Source organism: Aotus nancymaae, unplaced genomic scaffold (assembly GCF_030222135.1).
Source record: "Aotus nancymaae isolate 86718 unplaced genomic scaffold, 86718_ANA_hifiasm-v0.15.2.pri h1tg000095l, whole genome shotgun sequence".
NCBI lineage: Eukaryota > Metazoa > Chordata > Mammalia > Primates > Aotidae > Aotus > Aotus nancymaae.
The window spans coordinates 2,979,337-2,999,721 of NW_026988510.1; the positions used below are offsets into that span (position 1 = coordinate 2,979,337).

Below are 20,385 nucleotides of genomic sequence, written 5' to 3' on the forward strand. Positions count from 1 at the left end.
TGAGATGATAGCTCATTGTAGTTTTGATTGGCACTTCTCTGATGACCAGTGGTGTTGAGCTCCTTTTCAGATACCTGTTTGCCATTTGTATGTTTCCTTTTGAGAAATGTCTGTTCAGATCTTTTGCCCATTTTTTGATCAGATGATTAGATTTTTTTTTCCTGTAGAGTTGATTGAGCTCCTCATGCATTCTGGTTATTAATCCCTTGTCAGATGAGTAGTTTGAAAATATTTCCTCCCATTCTGTGGGTTGTCTCGTCACTTTGTGGATTATATCCTTTGCTGTGCAGAAGCGTTTTAACTTGATGTGATCCCATTTGTCCATTTTTGCCTTGGTTATTTGTGCTTGTGGGGTGTGGCTCGAATTTCTTCCCAGACCAATGTCCTGGAGATTTTCCCCAATGTTTTCTTTTAGTAGTTTCATAGTTTGAGGTCTTCAATTTAAGTGTTTAATCCATTTTGCTTTGATGTTTGTATATGGTGAGAGCCGGGGGTCTAGTTTCACTCTTCTGCGCATGCATATCCAGTTTTCCTAGAACCATTTATTGAAGAGACTATCCTTCCCCCAGTGTATGTTTTTGGCACCTTTAACAAAAGTGAGTTCACTGTAGGTGTGTGGATTTGTTTCTGAGTTCTCTAGTCGGTTCCATTGGTCTATGTGTCTGTTTTTTTGCTAGGGCCATGCTATTTTGGTTACTATAGCTTTTCCTGTGTTTTTATGTTGACACATAATAATTGTACATATTTATGGGGAACAATGAGATGTTTTGATAAATAGATACATTGTATAATGATCCTATCATGGTATTTAGCACTGCCATCATCTCAAACATTCATCGTTTCTTTGTGGTAAGAACACTTAAAATTCTGTCTTCTAACTATTTTGAAACATACCAAATAGTATTTTTATCTGTGATTCTTCCTGTCTAACTGATCCTGTACCTGTAAACTACACTGTCTCCATCCCAGGGACCTCTCCCCTCCCCAGCCACTCTTCTACTCTTCACTTCTGTGACATCTGCTTTTTAGATTCTGCATATGAGTGATGTCATGCATTACAAAGTGTGTATATTTATGTGCCTGTATCCTCCAGGTTGATCTATGTTGCCACAAATGACAGGATTGCTTTTTTTTTTGAGATGAATTCTCACTCTGTCACCCAGGCTAGAGTGCAATGGCTGGATCTCGGCTCACTGCAACCTCTGCCTCCCAGGTTCCAGCAATTCTACTGGTTCAGCCTCCTCAGCACCTGGATTACAGGCCTGCACCACTATGCCCAGCTAATTTTTGTGTTTTTTGTAGAGATGGAGTTTCACCATGTTGGCCAGGCTGGCCTCTTGAACTCCTGGCTTCAAGTCATCTGCCTACCTCAGCTTCCCAAAGTGTTGGATTACAGACTTGAGCCACCATGCCTGACCTAGGTTGGATTCTCTTTTATGGCTGAATAGTATTCTGTTGTGTAAATAGCCAGATTTTCTTTATCCATTCATTTGTTGATGGACGCGTGGGTTGATTCCAGATCTCAGCTATTGTGAATAGAGCTAGAATAAACACGTGAGTGCAGATATCTCTTCCGTATGCTGATTTCACTTGCTTTGGGCATATACCCAGCAGTGGAATTGCTGGATCCTATGGCAGCTCCATGTGGAGGCTTTGAGGAGTCCCCATGCTGTACTCTGTCATGGTTGTACTAATCTGCATTCCCATCAATGGTGTACGAGCCTTCCCCTATCCCCACATCCTTGCCAATGTCTGTGATCTTTTGTCTTTTTGATAGTAGTCTTTCTAACTGGGGTGAGGTGATAGCTCACTGTGGTTTGGGTTTTTTACACAGTGATCCGAGACTCAGAGGAACCAAGGAAACTGCCTGAGGTTGCCCGGCTGGTTGGTGGCAGAGATGAGCTGTGAGCCCAGGTGTCTGGTTTCAGAAGCAGTCTCTGCCTGCCATGCTGCATGTCTGGGCTCACTGCCTGCCAGTTCCTGGCCCTGGTTGGTTTCTGGTGCACTTGAGGAGAGGTCCTGGAAGTTCTTCTGCCCAAGGCAGTCTTTTTAAAAACATTGTGGTAATATATGCTTAACATACAATTTACCATTATAACCTTTTTTTTTTCTTTTTTTTTTGAGATGGAGTTTTATTCCTGTTGCCCTGGCTGGAGTACAATGGCACGATCTTGGCTCATTGCAACCTCCACCTCCCAGGTTCAAGCAATTCTCCTGCCTCAGCCTCCCAAGTAGCAGGGATTATAGGCATATGCCACCATGCCTAGCTAATTTTGTATTTTTAGTAGTGACAGGGTTTCTCCATGTTGGTCAGGCTGGTCTTGAACTTCCGACCTCAGGTGATCCACCTGCGTTGGTCTCCCAAAGTGCTAGGATTACAGGTGTGAGCCACCACACCTGGCCTCATTGTAACCATTTTTATGTGTTTAGTTCAAAGGCATTAAGCATATTCATTGCTGTGCAGACATCACCACTATCCATCTCTACAGCTTCCTCATCTTCCCAGACAGTAACTCTTCACCCTTAAATTAACTCCTCATTTTCCATCCTTCCTCCCATCCGGGGCACCTACCATGCTTCTTTCTGTTTTTATGATTTTAATGATTCTGGGTCCTTCATATAACTAGAACTTATCTATAGCTGGGACTACAGGTGTGCACCAACATACCTGGCTAAGTTATTATTAATTAAAACTTTTTAAAAATTTTTACTTTAAGTTCTGGGATACATGTGCTGAACGTGCAGGTTTGTTACATAGGTATACATGTGCCATGGTGGTTTGCTGCACCTATCAACCCATCATCTAGGTTTTAAACCCCGCATATATTAGGCATTTGTCCTAATGCTCTCCCTCCCCTTGGCCCCGCAACCCCTGACAGGCCCAGGTGTGTGATGTTATCCTCCATGTGTCCATGTATTCTGATTGTTCAACTCCCACTTATGAGTGAGAACTTGCAGTGTTTGGTTTTCTGTTCCTGTGTTAGTTTGCTGAGGATGATGGTTTCTAGCTTCATCCATGTCCCTGCAAAGGACATGAACTGGTTCTTTTCTATGGCTACATAGTATTCCATGGTGTACATGTGCCACATTTTCTTTATCCAGTCTATCATTGATGGGCTTTTGGGTTGGTCTGGCAGAGATGGAGTCTTACTATGTTGGCCAGGGTGGTCTGGAACTCCAAGGCTCAAGGATTCTCCTGCCTCATCCTCTCAAAGCACTAGGAGTACAGGCCTTTTGCCCTTTTGGCTTATTTTAAAGAGCACAGTGTCCTCAATGTTCATTCACCATCAGGGGCTCCTTTCTTTTTAAGGCTGAATAATATTCCATTTTATGAGAAACTGATTATACTTGCCAAGAATTTTGTCTTTCTGAACAGCCTGCTTTTTGCTTTATTTTTATTTTTATTTTGGTGTTTCTGAATAGCCCACTGTTTGTTTTATTTTTATTTTTTTTCTGAGCATTCCTGTGTGCCAAACATTTCTGAATATTCTTGTTTCTCTAATATAAGGACCCAGAGAAGCATTTTCTTCCCAGTCTCAAGATGTCTCATTACCTAAGCCCTAGACATATATATATATATATATTTTTTCAGAGACATGGTCTCCCTCCGTCATGCAGGCTGGAGTAGTAATTACAGCTCACTGCAGTCTTGAACTCCTGGGCTCAAGTGATCCTCCCACCTCAGCCTCCCAAGTAGCTGAAACTACAGGCATATACCACCAAACCCGGCTAATTTTTTAAAATTTTTGGCAGAGATGGAGTCTATGTTGGCCAGGGTGGTCTGGAACTCTGGAGCTCAAGTGATTCTCCTACCTCATCCTCCCAAAGCACTGGGATTACTGGCATGAGCCTCCGTGCCTGCCATAAATTGAATCTTAATTCCTATTTTGATTAAATTTAAGCTCTATTCTTGGTGAAATATAAGCCTGAGAAGAGTCACTTTCTCTCATAAAACTTGGCGATACTCTCCCTGGGTTTCCTGAATTGCATTTTGTAGATATTTATTCATTTTTCTTGCTTGTATTTCCTTTTTTCTTTCTGAAAACAAGTTTTATTTAAATAAGGGTTTAAATACATTACACATAACATTAAAACTGAAAGGGAAAAAAACCAAAAACCAGTTTGTTACTTCACATGGCATTAGGCAACCGCTGCTGTTAAGGTGCAAGCTCTACAGCTAGCTACATGACTCATCAGTTTCAGATTTGTTCCCTTGTCAAAAGTTTAACTCTGATAGAAGGTTGACCTCACATTCTGATGTTTGGACATCCCTTAGCTAGGATACGTCTAGTCAAACAGATCTTTGTGGCAAGCCAGATGTCCTACCATCTCACTAGAGGGAAGGGGGCCTCTCTGAGCTCTGACCAGGTCAGGCTGGAGACACCAGGGGATCTTCTACCACCAAAGGCTCCCTTCTAGTGGTACAGCTGCTGGTGCTGCCTTACCCCATCCTCTCCTCTCAGATTCACTGAGGACTGTTCAGGTGGTAACATTCTCTTAGGGCAGGGAACTCTGCATAGGGAGAGCGGAGAATGCTTCTGGCCATGGTTGTCTGTGATCTTAGGGCTCTGGGCTTGGCTGAAACATGATGTTACTGCTTGGTTTCAAGCTTGACACTGCCAGGCACCCACTGCTTGACCTCTGTTTAAATGAGGGACTTGAAGACTAAACAGCATGACTCTTTTCAGTTTATTGCATGAAGGAATTACACTAGTCCAAGTTAAAAGCGGACCCCAAACGGATACATTATACAAGCTGTGAGGTTTTTAAACTTGTGACGAGGGACAGAAGAGCAATTCTACTCATTGCAAGGAAATCCTCACTTAAGCTTCAGTGAGCCACAGACACTTAAAACCCATGAACCTTCAGCTGATCGTCCTTAGCCAGTCCAATCTCTACGAGGAACTGGCATATGTTCTTGCGTTGGTCACCCTGTAGCTGAATTACTTCTCCATATTCTGGATGCTCAATTACAGTACCATTGCAGGCAAACTTCTTAAACGCCTTCACTAGTTTCTTTTTATCGTAATCATCAGCGATCCCTTGGACAGTAGTAAGGGTCTTCCTGCCGTTTCTCTGTTGAATTCTTATATGGATATAATCCTCAGTGCCAGCAGGAAGCAGGTCATCACCCTTACTTGCATCAGCAAAGGGGTCGAAAGAGTGGAGGTTCTGGATAGTGGACATACGATACGATTCCTTTTCCTCAGTGGAAACGGCCTGTGGAAGGCGGTGGCGGCGGGAGAAGGCGGGCAGGGGGGACGGAACGTCGGGAAGCGAGGGGGCTCAAGGGGGAGGCTGCTGCGTCCTCGGTGGCGGCTCAGTGACTGGGCCTCTTGCTTGTATTTCAAGCAAAGACACATGGGAGTCCATTCCTGGAGTCGCTGCTCATGCTCTTCTGTTAATTGCGTATCCTGCCCAGTGGTGCTGGCAAATAGCATCTCAGGAAGCTGAGGACATGGTGACAACACTTTAAACATCTCGAGGGACTGGGTACTTGGGAGCCCAAAACTTCATGAATCGAGTCTTGCTTGACTTTCCAAGATGGGAATTCAGAACTTGAAGCTCAGAGGTACAACTGTTTTCTAAGGCAGTTGGTTGATTTTCCCACTTGGAAAACTGCTGTATCGTGTAACATCTTTCACATTTTCCCTGGCATGAGTGGAGAGCCGTGGTTGTAGTGCTGTGAGCGTTGCCACCTGAGGATGAGCCCAGGAGCAACCTCTGAGAAGAAATGTGTTCTGTGCCATGGATCGGGAGGGCAGCCATGGCACCAGAAGCTTCCATTGTGCTCTGCCCAGCTCCAGGGTCTATGCCAAGTTACATTCTTGATGGCTACCCCTGTCTACAAACCCAAGGCAAAGTGGAGGGTTGGAGGTAAATTCCCAAATGACTGTCCAAACCTGTCAGTCAGTTGCAAGAATATGATTCCGGCAGGGCCAGCCCCACTCTGCCTCTCCCCAGGCAGGGCAGTTCTAGGCCTCAACCTTGCAGCTCAAGTAGCATTTGAATTCAGATAGAATTCAGGTTCAAGTAGAATTTGGCTTGAAGTGCCTGAACAATTGCTGCTGGATTCCCAATAAAGGACACAGATTGGAAAGGTAAACTGAGGCAGGCTTCCAGAGGTGGCCTCCTGACCCCTGGTCCCCCCAGAGACCGGGACCTTGGAGTCTGGGAGAGACAGCTCCCTGTGCAGGGTCCCCAGGTGCTAGGTCAGGCCCTGCCATCCTCTGTGGTGGCCCTGATCACAGAGGTCTCTGTGGTTCACTCCAGGGTTGGTTCCTCCTGGGGTCTGATCCCTCCATGTTGCATTGATGAGGAACAGACATCCCCAGTGGGGTCTGGGGGTACCTCATCCTCCCCACTCAGCCTCTGTCCTCGTAGCGCCTGCTAGGTGAGAGCAGTGCCTTCCCACTGGGTGGAGCAGGATAAGGACTGTGTGAGGGCCGTGGAGAGCCCTAAATAACCCGGACTTCCTCCTAGAAAGTGGTGCCTGGTCCCCCTTATCTTCAGGGCCTCAGGCTCCACCAGGCCATGGAGACCTCTCCTCTTTTGTTCCCTCTGCCTTCCACCCCCAAGGCTCCTTGGGGAGATCCAGGAGGGCAAAGGGGTCAGATCTTCTGAGGCTCAGTTTCTCGCCTTTAGAAGGCGAGGGTTGTGCTGGGAGAGCCCTCGGAGTGGCCCAGAGAATGCATAGGGTTTTGGAAGGCCTGGGTTTCACATTGTCCAGAGGCTTTCCTTCTAGAGACAGAGTCTGTTCTAGAACAGCTTCCCAAGGGTTGATGACAGGCAGTCACCTCCCTGGTGTGGCTGAGAGAGGCACAGTCTCCCCACCACTGTACAACAGCCACACTGCACCTTGATCAAACTAAAGTCTTCTCTAGGGAACAAAAGTTGGAGCCTCTTAATGACAGCACAGATCCTAGCCTGGGGTTTTTATTTTAAGCCCGAAGAGAGTGACTTGATGATGAGCTCCTTTCTCCGGAAGAGCTTGCTGAAGCTGGGGGCAAAGGAGATTGCGAGAGGCCCCCCCCAGAGAGGTCTCAGCCCCCACAGCTGTGCATGCTGTCTTCGAGTACAAGAGGGACTTGGCGAGGTGCTAGGGATCTTGGGGTGAGGAGATTTTTCTAGGTGGACCCTAAATGAAGCTACAAGCATTCTTATCAGAAGGAGGGAGGGGGAGATTCCAAATGGAAGAGAAGAGGCCACGTGCCTCTGAGCAGGGACTTGGAGTGATGTGGCCACAAGCCAAGGAGTGTGATGGGTGCTAGAATCCCAGAGATGTGGAAAGGGATTCTCCCTGGAGCCTCTAGAAGGAGCCAGCCCTGCCCACACCACCTTGATTTTAGCCCAGTGAAGCTCATTTTGGACTTCCAGTCTCTAGAAGGGTGGGAGGACAAGTGTGTTGTGTTAAGGCACAGAGTCAGTGGTTTGTGATGGCAGCCACAGGGAATGTGTGCAGAGGAACGAGGTCACTGAGGGTCCAAAAGAGAGAATAATGAGCCAAGGAGTGGGAGCTGAAGAAACAAAGCTGCTCCACCCGCTGCACACACGGCTTGGCACTTTCCCCCTAGAAATCTGTAAAGAAAAGCTGGGTAATTTATAAAGAAAAGAGGGTAATTTACAAAGAAAAGAGCTCACAGTTCTGCAGGCCGTACAGGAAGGGTGCTGCTGGCATCTGTTCAGCTTCTGGAGAGGCCTCAGGAAGATTTCAATCACAGTGGAAGGTGAGCAGGGAGCCAGCATATTACATGTTGAGAGTGGGAGCAAGAGGGAGAAGGAAGGAAGCCTCAGATTCTTTTTTTTTTTTTTTTTTTGAGATGGAGTTTCGCTCTCGTTACCCAGGCTGGAGTGCAATGGCGCGACCTCAGCTCACCGCAACCTCCGCCTCCTGGGTTCAGGCAATTCTCCTGCCTCAGCTTCCTGAGTAGCTGGGATTACAGGCACGTGCCACCATGCCCAGCTAATTTTTTTGTATTAGTAGAGACGGGGTTTCACAATGTTGACCAGGATGGTCTCGATCTCTTGACCTCGTGATCCACCCACCTCGGCCTCCCAAAGTGCTGGGATTACAGGCTTGAGCCACCGCGCCCGGCCAGATTCTTTTATTTTATTATTATTTTTTTTGAGACAGAGTCTTGCTCTCTTGCCTAGGCTGGAGTGCAGTGGCATGAACTTGGCTCACTGCAACCTCCACCTCCTCGGTTCAAACGATTCTCCTGCCTTGGCCTCCCAAGTAGCTGGGATTACAGGCATGTGCCACCACGCCTGGCTAATTTTTTTGTATTTTTAGTAGAGATGGGGTTTTACCATGTTGGCCAGGCTGGTCTCCAACTCCTGACCTCAAGTGATCTTCCCACCTCGGCCTCCCAAAGTACTGAGATTACAGGCATGAGCCACCACGCCCAGCCCCAGACTCTTTTAAACAACCAGATCTCATGTGAACTCACTGAGTGAGAACCCATTCATCACCAAGGGAACATTCATGATGGATCTTGCCCTCGTGATCCAACACCTCCCACCAGCCTTCACTTCCAACATTGGGGTTCACATTTCAACATGAGATTTGGAGGAGACACCCATCCAACCTGTATCACCTACTGTGTGCTGGCAGCAGCATTGTGCACTTTACTCATTTAAGGTATGTTGTGATGTGAACAAATCAGCGTGTGGCAGAGTAGATGACCTCTACAATCTGGTGAAAAGGAATTTAGCAAAAACATCTCTGGAAGGAGACACAGAGGGGCTAGGTGGGTGACAGGGAAATGGTAGGCAGGGATTTCTACTGGATGGTCTGGTTCCTTTTCCATTTTGAGTCATGTAAAAGTCTTACCTATTCAAAAAAATCTACTTAAAATGAAAGACATCAAGTAAGAACCACGGAATGAACTACAACTTTAGAGAGGAACCATAAAAACAGTATCCTCAACAAGCTGTGGTCTCTATCTGCTCCTTTCGCTTTCAAATAAAACTGTTCCCTGTAAGTGGAATTAGTTAATGTTAACAACAACAGAGAAGAATGAAAGAAAGAAAACAGAACTCTCCTCTGTAGTCTCTTCTTTGCAGCCGTGAAGTCTCCAGTACTTTCTATTATCCTAGAGACTTTTAAATGGACTGTAACATGATACCCAACAACTAAGAACTTTGCCTCAGAATTTTGGACAGTGGTACTATTGAAATATCACAAAAGGAATGATTACTGGCATATTATTCACTAATGTTATGCAAGGTATATGATAGTAGCTCAGACATGGGGTTTGGAGTCAAACAGATCTGGGCTTGGAGACTGTTTTGAATAATCATAAGCTATGTGACCTTAGGCAAGGGAATCACCATCTCTGACTCTCTGTATCCTCATTAGTTAAAAGGGGACAATAATAGTAGCTGCCTTGTAGGATTGCAGTGGGTGTGTGGCTGATGACGGTGATGGTAACAATGGTGACCCTCATGACTGCCACAGATCAGACCCAGGGTGGTGCTCATCTCCATGTCCCTGTGGTAAGACTGCCCTCTGATATCTGGGACAAATGTCCCTTGGGTTTCATAGTCAGACGGGAGATGGAGTGTGGGCCATGGAGCTCTGGGCTTGACGTTCTCCTCTGGAGCATGGCGCCGTGCTGGTGGCCTCCCGTGGTGCTCACACCAGTCTTGCTGGCACTGGCCCCTCCTTGCCCAGCCATGAGCTTAATCCATCCACCGCCCTGCCTGTATCGCTCTCGGCTCCTCATGGTGATGAATGTTCTCAGTGTTTGCCTTGTGGAGCCCGCATTCTCTCGCCCTTCTTCCCTGTTCACCCCTGGGAAGATCCCTCAGGGGAGCCAATTAACACCATGTTTTCAATGGCAGCCCCTCCTGGAACGTGTGCAGCTTTATTTGGTTTTCTTGTTGCCACCCAAGCATGGAATCCTCTCAGGGCTGGACTATGCTCATTTCACTGATGAACAACAAGAATAAATGCTGAGCTCACTTTACACCCAGAGCCCACTGTTCCCATCCACAGGAAGGGAAATTCAGGGATCCTGACTTCATTGTTCTATTTAGAAAGGAAGAAACCTCATAGGAGCAAATGTGTTGAGAATGGGTAACTTTTTTTTTTAATGTTTAGAATATTATATTTACTTACAAACTGCTTCTGTGGGCCCAGGAGCCAAACTCGTGTTTTTAGAACTAATTTAAATTTTCTACAGCGATTCCATAGCTCCTGCACCAAAGGAAAAACAGAGGCCTTCCTGCTCCCTCCCCCACCATTGAAGAAGCTGCATGTATAGTTATCTGCTGCTGTAAAACAATTTTTTTTCCTTAAATTTAGCTGCTTAAGACAGCAATAAACATTTACTATCTTACACAGTTTCTGAGGGTTGGGAGGTCAGAAGCAGCTCAGCTGGGTGGCTGTGGCCTCTCATGAGGCTGTAATACAAGATGGCAGTTGGGCTGCAGTCTCATCTGAAGGCTCAACTGGGGCTGGCAGATCCGCTTCCAAGGTGGCTCTCACACATGGCTGTGGGCAAGAGGCTTCAGTTCCTTGCCACAGGGGCCTTTCCATAGTGCTGAGCACTTAAAGTAATATGTTACAGCAAAACTGGGTTTTGAATCATATATATATTTTTATTTTTAGATGGAGTTTTGCTCTGTTGCCCAGGCTGGAGTATAGTGGCATGATCTCAGCTCATTGCACCCTCTGCCTCTTGGGTTCAAGCAATTCTCCTGTCTCAGCCTTTGAGTAGCTGGAACTACAGGTGTGTACCACCATGCCCAGCTAATTTTTTGTATTTTTAGTAGAGACAGTATTTCACCATGTGGGCCAGGCTGTTCTTGAACTCCTGACCTCAAGTGATCTGTCTACCTGGGCCTGCCAAAGTGCTGGGATTACAGATGTGAGTCACTGTGCCTGGCTTGTGAATCATATTTTTGAGAGTTTTTTTGTTTTTCCTTCTTAAGTAACGTTCCTGGACTCAAATTGCAAAGTTCATCTCCCCCTGTAATGTGTAGCCACCGATGTCTCTGCCCAGTCTTGCTCGATTCTTATTTTTTATTTTTTAGCCTGGTTTCCTGGTCTTTTCCTTTGTCTCTGCATAGCTTAGTGTTCAGTCAATGACTTGGTTAGATGTTGTAGTCAAATACCTTGAACCTGAAGGCTTCCATTATCTGCAGTAGATCTTCCATAGGTTGCTGATATATTTGGCTGTGTCCCCACCCAGAATCTCATCTTGAATGGTAATCCCCATAATCCCCACGTGTCAAGGGAAAGATCAGGTGGAGGTAATCGAGTCATGGGGTTCCTTCTCTTTCCTGCTGCCTTGTGAAGAAGGTCCTTTCCTTCCCCTCACCTTCCACCATGATTGTAAGTTTCCTGAGGCCTTCTTAGCCATGCTGAATTGTGAGCCAATTAGACCTCTTTCCTTTCTAAATTAGCCAGGCTTGGGCAGTTCTTTATAGCAGAGAGAGAATGGATTCCTACAGTCGGGGAGTGTGTTTAAAGCTCCCCAATTTTCATATCTTCCTTGATTTCACTTCCCAGTGGGCTTGCTGGTTTTCCATGGGCAGAAGCAGTTTTCTAGACAACCTAGGACCAAGGGTGATCTCATATCGACCTCTATGCCTCTCTCATGAACCCCTGGCTGCTTGCTGCTCAACCCAGCTGAGACCTCAGCCTCTGGCCACCAAAGCTGTGGGTATTCTCTACCTGTTTTCAGATCACCCCTGTTAGCTGAGCAAGCCCTGGATTTTTATCCCCCAACCTCCGAGTCTACTCCGTCTGGTGGCCCAGGTGCTGGTTTTCAAAGCCAACTCCATGCTGGCAAAGCTGTATTTCCTGCTGATCAGGAAGGGTGGGGAGATGGGAGAGGCTCGGGTAAGAAGGCAGCAGTTTCCAATGTTCTTACCCAAAGCTGAAGCTGTTTTTCAAGCATAGACTTCTCAGTTTGTTGCCTGCCTTTGGTCAATTTCCAGAACCCTGACATGGTTGTTTGTAACAATTTTGTCCAGTTTTACACCTGCTTCTTCTAGAGAACGTTTGCCATAGGCCTTGGTCTCTGCTCATGCAGCAACACTGGTCTCCAAGATCTCTGTCTCCTCCCACCCTCTCATGGGCTTAGGGTTCATTCCTTAGCAAGAGATAAGGACTTAGAACTCAAATCCTGACAGGGAGTGGAGTTTTCAACATGTTGGCTCTTCATAGCATATCCCCGCAGTGTAACACCATTGGATAAGGGCAAGAGGCCCTGGGCAGAGCCTTTATTAGGCATGGAAGGTGATTCAAAGACTCAGGAAGGAATCCCAGGCTCCTGGTGGATGGCTTCACAGGGTAGAGCTAAGAGTGCTGCAGAGGGTATGTAAGTGCCCTGGGGCTGCCGTAACAAATGATAACAAATGACCGAATGCACGGTGGGTTTAAACAGGCACTTCTCTCCAGGTTCTGGAGGCCAGAAACCTAAAATCCAGGTGTTGTCATGGTTGGTGCCTTCTTGTGAGCTCAGAAGGAGAACCTGTTGTCTCTTTAGCCTCTGGTGTTGCTGGCCATCCTAGGACTTCCCTGGCTTGGAGATGCATCACTTTCCTCTTGGCTTTGTCTTCCTGCCACTTCTCCTCTGCAGCTATCTGTCTCTGCTCTCCTGTCTCCTAAAAGGAGACTGGTAATCGAGTTTCAGGTCTCTCTGGATAATAAAGCATGGTCTTATCTCAAAATCCTTAACAATTACATCTGCCAAAGACTCTTTTTCCAGATAAGGTCACATTCACAGAGTCCAGGTGAACATGTCTCTTCCCATCATCTAAGGCTTGGGGCCTGGCACAGGACCATGGATGGTGGGGCTGTTCCAGGTCCATGTCAGTCAAAGTGGGGAGAAAGCCCAGGTGGGAAATGAGAGGACTCGGCAAACCCCAGGACAAGAGGAGTGAGTGTGGCAGGGAAAAGAGGGTTACGAGTTCTTCCCACTCCTCCCCTCGGGTCTGGATGGACTCCATGACCGCTGGGCCAACAGAATGTGGCAAAGTGATGCCATCCAGTTTCTAAGCCAGGCCTCAAGAGACGGGCCCCTTCCACTTCTGCCTCTGGGAAGGCTCATCTTTGGCCACCTCTTCAGGGTGGAGTCAGCTTCTGTGTAAGAAGTCCAATTAGTCTGATAGTGTCTTCCAAAGGAGCCACACATAGGTGTTCTGGCTGAAATCCCAGATGAGCCCAGCCTTCCAGCTAACCTGTCCAGACTCCAGACATGTTAACAAAGCCATCTTGGACCTTCAGGCCTAGGTACCCACCAGCTGAATACCACTGTGACTTCCATTGCAAAGTTAGGGAAGTCTCCCAGACCACACTCACTTCTGATACCAACTACAAAGTTTTCAGGTCCCCAAGTCTACCCTTAGGTTTGATAATTTGCTAGAAGGACTCACAGCAATCATAGCCAATCATGGCCATACTCAATGGTTACAATTTATTACAGAATGAGATTTAGATTGGCCAAGAGTGCTGGGTGTAGTGGCTATGCCTGTAATCCTAGCACTTTGGAAGGCTGAGGTAGGAGGATTGCTTGAGATCAGCCTGGGCAACATAGTGAGAGCCTGACTTTACAAAAAAAATAAAAAAAATTAGCCAGGTGGAGTGGCATGCTACTTGGGAGGCTGAGGTGGGAGATTGCTTGAGCCTGGGAGGTCAAGGCTGCAGTAAGCTATGATTGCATCACTGTATTCCAGTCTGGGAGATAGAGTAAGAACTTGGCTCAAAAAATAAAATAAAAATAAATCAGTCAAGGAGACAGACGTATGGGGTGGGGTCCAGGAGGGTTGCCAGCATGGAGCTTCCAGCTGTCCCTCTCCGTGGAGTCGTGGACAGTGTTAACTCCTTGTGACAACAGCATGTGATGGGACACACAGAGCATTGCCAACCAGGGATGCTGCCCCAGCCTCACTGTCCAGAGTCTTTGCTGGGGGTTGGTTATGTGACTGACATAAGCCTTCAGCCCTTCTGCAAGTCAAGCTCATACCACTTGGTCCAAAGCTCCCACCATGAATCTCATTATTAGCATAGACTGTCTGTGGTGGCCAAGGCCCCAGATAAACAAAGATACATCAGGCAGGACTCTCCAAGGGCCTAGAGGTGACACCCCAGGAGCCGAGGGCAAAGGTCAGACCTTCTGTGGGCCAGACCAACCTTTTGCTGCAAATCCCTTGAGGTCCTGCAGAAGGAAGCATCACCCTCTGGGTGCTGCCCAAGCTGATGACTCATGAATTCATGAGCTCTCCTAAAACCCTTGCTGCCGCAGCCGTTGCTGTGGTGTAATTTGTTACATGGCAATGAGTCATCGGCACAGTAAGCAAGTGGCAGGGTAGGGTGGAGTTCTCCAGGGGCCTGAGGAGGCTGCCCTGGGAGTCACTGTCCCACCTCAGACAGACAGAATGGCTTTGGGGTCAGGTTGTCACCGCTATATCTCAACACTGGGAGGGTACCATGACTGGAACTGAGAATGCCAGCAACTCCTCACCCCTGCCCATGACTGGAGCTGAGAATGTGAGTAGCTCCTCACCCCTGCCCGTGACTGGAGCTGAGAATGTGAGTAGCTCCTCACCCCTGCCCGTGACTGGAGCTGAGAATGTGAGTAGCTCCTCATTCCTGCCTTTCTGTTTGCTGGTCCTGATCTTAGACTTGTGGGATCAAAATCCTTGCTTTAGTGAAATATCTTCTGGTAATTTCTGAAGTTACTGCTGAGGTCTCATAGACTGGGATAGTCACAAGGCGTGAGCAGAGTGAGAGGGACCCGCCTGTTTCGGTGGGTGGGATGTCCTCCGTACATCCCCTATTGACCTGACAAGTCCCTGCCCAGGTCTTGCATACATGGGGGCTCTGTAACTTTCTCAAGTGGGTGAACGTTTGGAGGCCAGAAAACACTCACTCTGAAGAACAAGTGTGGCCCCAGCCACAACTGTTAGAGTCACTGGAACAGGAATCCAAGCAGATTAGTACAGACAATATAAGTCCTGCATTTAGGCTGAAAAGGTCAGTTGCCAAAATACAGCGCCAGGGTGAATGGGATTGATTTAAAAAACCCCAGCAAACTCCAAATGAAAGGACAGAATGGCACTGAAACCTCCCCACAGCCTCTGATTGTGCTGCCACCAGTGGAGAGGATTATTATCTGAAGTTGTATTTCCTGAAGTACACAGACCATCAACCCATGAGATGCCAATTTATCAAGTTCTGGGGTCAGATCAGCAGAGGCAATGCTATATCCCATATGCCCCTCTCAGTAGTTGAAATTCACAACACACGCTGGCACAGTAAACGCTCTGAGAAGGCCTGCAGGAAGACATGGCCCATTTTGTTTTACCCAGTATTTCCCAAACTCATTTGACCATAGAGCCTTGGTAGTGTATTGCCTGCAGATATCCTGTAGGTCGTGTTTCTGTGGAACCATGCTGCAGAATGCCCGTTCCTAAGGAGGGTGGTTCTGGGGGAGGTTTCCAGGTCAGGATGCAATGGCGGTTTGGAGCCAGGATGTCCAGAGCCCAAAGAGGCAGAATGAGCCCAGATTCCTGAATGTAGTGAGAAGTTGAGCCATGCCATCTCAGAGCCTGCAGGGCTTCGGTGTGAATTTGGCCCATGTAAGAGGGTCAAGCGCACCCCACAAGGCCCATGCCTCGCCTGTGCCTCACTGTCTGCCAGTGGCCCCCATGAAGCCCTTGTTGTTCTTGGCTACTGCCAGGTCCTATGAGTCTGCAGCCTCCGAGGTCACTTCCTGGGAACAGCTGGCACAGATCCAGGAGCAGATGAGCTAGGGTTCTGGGGATGTGGGCAGGCGGGGCAGAGTGAGTCCCAAAGGATGGGGACGCCCACTGGCCAGGCCTGAGAGGGCTCGCTGCTGTTCACACCCTCTCCCTTCACCCGTGGGGTCCCTGTAAACACCCTCAGGCCGGCCCTGGGCAGCCTGAGAGGCACTCACACGGAAACCTCTGCCTGGCCTCGCAGGCTAGGCCTGCAGTGGGGAGTGGAGCGCCGTCGTTTTGGAAGCATCTGGGGCTTGTGACTTCCCTGGGATGTGTCAGAGCCTGCGTGATAGAGGGCGGCCTGCAGGCCCTTGGCCCTGCTCAGCTAGGACCCAAGTAAACACGACTCCAATAAACACAAAGCGCACAAGCTGGAAAGAAGCCTAGAGGTTTCTGCAAAATTCCTCAGTCCGATAGTGGGGAAACTGAGGCTTGGAGAGGGGAAAGGATTGATTGTGGCTGAGGCAGGCCTGGGGCCCCAGTCTGGGTCTCAATTCCAGGAGAGTCCTTTGCACCCCACAGCGGGGGCGTCCTGAAAGCCAAGCTGCCTTATAGTCAAACACTGGGCAGGCTTTCTTCCCCTTGGGTGTTGGTTTGTATTAGGTGGGGAGCAAGGATGATAAGTTTATTTATTAAAACTCCCTCAACTTATAAAACAAAAGGAGAACAGTGGCAAATACAGTGATTCTTCAGTTTTCACAACACAAAACTTAATTTCTGTAGAAACCTGACTACTTTCTGCAATTTTCCTTATAACTGCTTGTCCAATTAATTTTTCAAACTGGTGAGCATTTCAAAATGTTTAGGCTGGGTCCAGTGGCTCACACCTGTAATCCAAGCACTTTGGGAGGCTGAGGTAGAAAGATCGCTTGAGCCCTGGAGTTTGAGACCAGCCTGGGCAATATAATAAGCCACTGTCTCTAATCTTTAAAAAAACAAGTTTGATTATGGAAAATTTCAAGTGTTTACAAAAGCAGAACAAAGTTCTGTGTACCCACCACCCAATGTTAACAAAGATCCCCTCACCGATCTTATATCTATATTCCACCTGACAACCCCAAGCAGCACTATTTTGAAACAAATTCATGATCTATCTTTTCACCTCTAGCTATTTCAGTATGTATCTCTAAAACATGAGGAGCTCTCTCTTTTTTTAATGCAACATTTTATGTTTAGCTTATTATAACTTACATGCTTTTGTTAGAAATAGCGCAGAAACCTTGTACACTCAAGACCTTTCCTGTTAACATAACCATAATATTATCATTACACCTCAAATATGTAATGATACTCAATATCATCCCATATGCAAACAATGTTTACATGTCCCAAGTGACTCATAATTTTTTTTACAGTTTGACTGATTAGCTTTTAATTAATTAACAAGTTGTCCAAGGTAATCACGTGTCCAACTTGAGTGTCCAAATCTTGTTAATTAATTAATTAAACATTTCTAACTGCTTTATTGAGATATAACTTATGGACCATACAATTCACTCACTTAAAGTATACAATGCAATGATTATGTATTAGCTTTTTTTTTTTTGAGACAGAGTCTGGCTCTGTCACCCAGGCTAGAATGCAGTAGCGCTATCTTGGCTCACTGCAGCCTCAGTCTCCCGGGGTTAAGCATTTCTCCCATCTCAGCTTCCCAGGCAGCTGGGACTACAGGCGCATGCCACCATGGCTAATTTTGCTATTTTTAGGAGAGATGGGGTTTCACCATGTTGGCCAGGCTGGTCTCTAACTCCTGGGCCCAAGCTTTCTGCCGGCCTCAGCTTCCCAAAGTGCTGGGATTACAGGCGTGAGCCACTGTATCCAGCCTGTATTAGCTTTTAATTTAAAATGTAATATGAATCCATTATAGATCATCCAAACAGTACTCTTGTAGAATGTTAAAATGAAACTTTCTGCTTATAGTCATCACTGTCTATGGAAGGCCTCCTTTTCATTCTATGAGTTTAATAATAAAAATGACATATAGATGATGAACAAAAAAGGAAAAAGAAAACCCTCTAAATACTTAGAAATAACAACCAAATTTATATTAGGCTTTTCCCCTTCTCTGAGGGTGCCTTTTTAAAAATACAAATTTAGAATCTCATAGACTTCGTGTGCTCACCTGAATATTATTCCAGCTTCATTGCTGAGGGATTTCTCTTGTTAACTGAGCAAGACAAATGGCAGTCAAGGGTGTTCTGATTATCCCTGAATTCCACCATATCCATGGGACAGGGGACTGGTGAAGCTGGAGGGAAAATTATTGCATCTTAATCTTCTCTAAGGTCCAACTGAAATTTAGCTTTTCCTTCCACTATGGACATAGGCAACAGGCCAGTCACGTTAACAGAATCTGTCACTTTGTCACCAACAAAATCACAGATATTTTCTTGTCACATAAGCCATGGCTGCTTTTTCAAATTATAATTTGAGCTCAGTGCTACTTTGAGGTAAGGACATTATTAGACTCTCTGTGGGATTCATGTTTCTAAAAAAGCACACATCTGACTATATCACAATTTAAAATATTTTGATAACTGTATTGCAATGTAATTGTTTCTTTTCTAATTCCACAAATTTTATACATCTGAAAACATTCTGAAAAGGGCTTATTGGCTTTGTAAGACTTCCAGAAGGGTCTGAGATCCCCAGAAGGTTAACAGCGCCTGGATTGAGAGAAATGCTTTTTTTGCCTGTAGTCACTGATGATTTATTTTTAATTTTTAATTAAAAAAAAAAACAACCCAGAGCCCCTTTGCAGAGCTCAACTGCCTCCTGCTTCTCACCCAAATCCTTTCTCGTTTTTCAGAGCCGAATGCAACCGGCGCCAGGGTCCCGGGGAGAGAGGCAGCAGGAAGTGAGGCTGTGGAGCTGTCTGTGTCTCGCAGGGAGCCGGGCAGGGCTGTTTTCCATGGCCAACAGCCCTCCCCTTAGATGAGTACACAGCTGCTTTTCACAGTGCTCAGCCTGCCCTCCTGGAGGGATCATTTGAGGGGAAAATCCATCTCAACATACACATGTTGTGTATCACTTGAACTCCGGGCAGGGCAAGGAAGACCAAAGCTCCCTCCTTTTCAGAAGGCAACTCCCCCTTCTTTGCTGGACAGGGGCAAGCAGGAACCACGTTGGTTCTGGAAGTTCACGGGGTGGTGGATCAGGGCCGCAGGAGGAACAAGATGGTGCAGCTGCAGGCAATTCCGAGTGATGAGAGACAGGGAATGCTTTCCAGGTGATCTGCAGGGCACCCACACACATGGCTTGGCAAGGTCCTGCAGTCCTGGGGAATGTGGAAGTTCTGACCCAGGCCTCTGTCACCGGCCCCAAGTCCATGTCGTTTCTGCAATACCCAGTAAGTCATCTGCTTACCAATGTCCCCAGAGCCAAGGACAGCAATGGGAAGCCATGCGGCATCACTCCAGAACAGGAAGGCCTTTGGCTCTTTAAGCAGGATAAAGTCGAGCCTCCAGGTCACATGGTTTGCCACGTGCCACATGCTGTGCTAAGTGTTCCCCCCATGACCTCATTCAATCCCTGAAGACACCCCTGGCAGCCATCGTCATACGGTTGGCACCAGCATGGACTCCAGAGCCCACCGCCTGGTCTATGGCCTCAGCTCTGCCCTTATTAGCGGTGGAAACTGGGCAGCAACTTACCCTTTCAGTGCCTCAATTTCCTCATGCATAAAATAAGAATAGCACTGGTACCCCTGCACAGGGCTGCTGCAAGAATCAAGTGAGTGAGTATCTGCTTAGAGAAAGCCTGTTAACAGTGTACGCTTCCCATGGCTGTTGTAACAAAGTCCTGAAAATTTATTGGCTGAAAACAATGCAAGTTTTGGAAGTTAGAAGTCTGACATACATCTCACTGGGCTAGAATCAAGGTGTGGGCAGGGCTGGCTCCTCTGGAGGCTCCAAGAGAGAATCCCTTCCTTGCCTTTTCCAGCTTCTAGAACCTGCCTGCATTGTTTGGCTTATGGCCCCTCCTTCATCTTAAAGCCAGCAACATTGTATCTTTCTGACCTCTGCCTCCTTTATTCTCTGATTCTCTGTTCCACCTCCTTCTTCCATAGTTAAGGACACTGTGATTGTATCTGAGGCACCTGGATAACCCAGGGTACTATCCCTATTTTAAGGTCAGCTGATTAGCAGCCTCCATTCCATCTGCTGCCTGAATTTCCCTCTGCCACAGAATGTTACATATTTACAGGTTCCAGGCATTCGGGTGGGGCCATTCCTGGGGAGTCATTAAACCCCCAAACTTGTGGATGTCTTTGGGGCCTAGCTGCCACATGTTACAGCCATTATGCCTGAAATGTCTTCTGTTTTAGTGGTGCCTCCTGCAGGTTCCCTTTGAACACAAAGAACTTCAGCAAGTGATATGCATTCATTCATTTGCCAAACATTGAGCCTCAGGGAGCCGAGCTAGGCTCTGGGGATGCAGTGGTGAGCAAAACACAGTCCCCTGCCCTCATGGGATTTGAAATTAGTGTAGAGACAGGGGATTAGAAAGGAAATAAAAACTGAATGATCGATTGTGACATGTGCTTTCGTGGAAACGGTGCCTCACTGGAAATTAGTGTGAGGGGAGCTAGTGTGGTCTGTGAAGGGTTCTTAGAGCAGGTGACATCTG

The 20,385-nt window shown here is 47.0% G+C and overlaps 1 protein-coding gene across 1 annotated transcript; it reads right to left on the reverse strand.

Annotated features, from left to right (window-relative positions):
* Nucleotides 1-4,750: 4,750 nt before the first annotated feature.
* On the reverse strand, nucleotides 4,751-5,255 carry LOC105726573 (eukaryotic translation initiation factor 1-like). The gene has a single exon (XM_064369934.1). It carries the CDS (start codon nucleotides 5,185-5,187, stop codon nucleotides 4,849-4,851), a length of 339 nt encoding a protein of 112 aa, XP_064226004.1. The 5' UTR covers nucleotides 5,188-5,255; the 3' UTR covers nucleotides 4,751-4,848.
* Nucleotides 5,256-20,385: the final 15,130 nt, after the last annotated feature.

Coding starts and splice junctions, on each gene's coding strand:
- LOC105726573 (XM_064369934.1), bottom strand. CDS start 5,187: ATGTCCACTATCCAGAACCTCCACTCTTTCGACCCCTTTGCTGATGCA.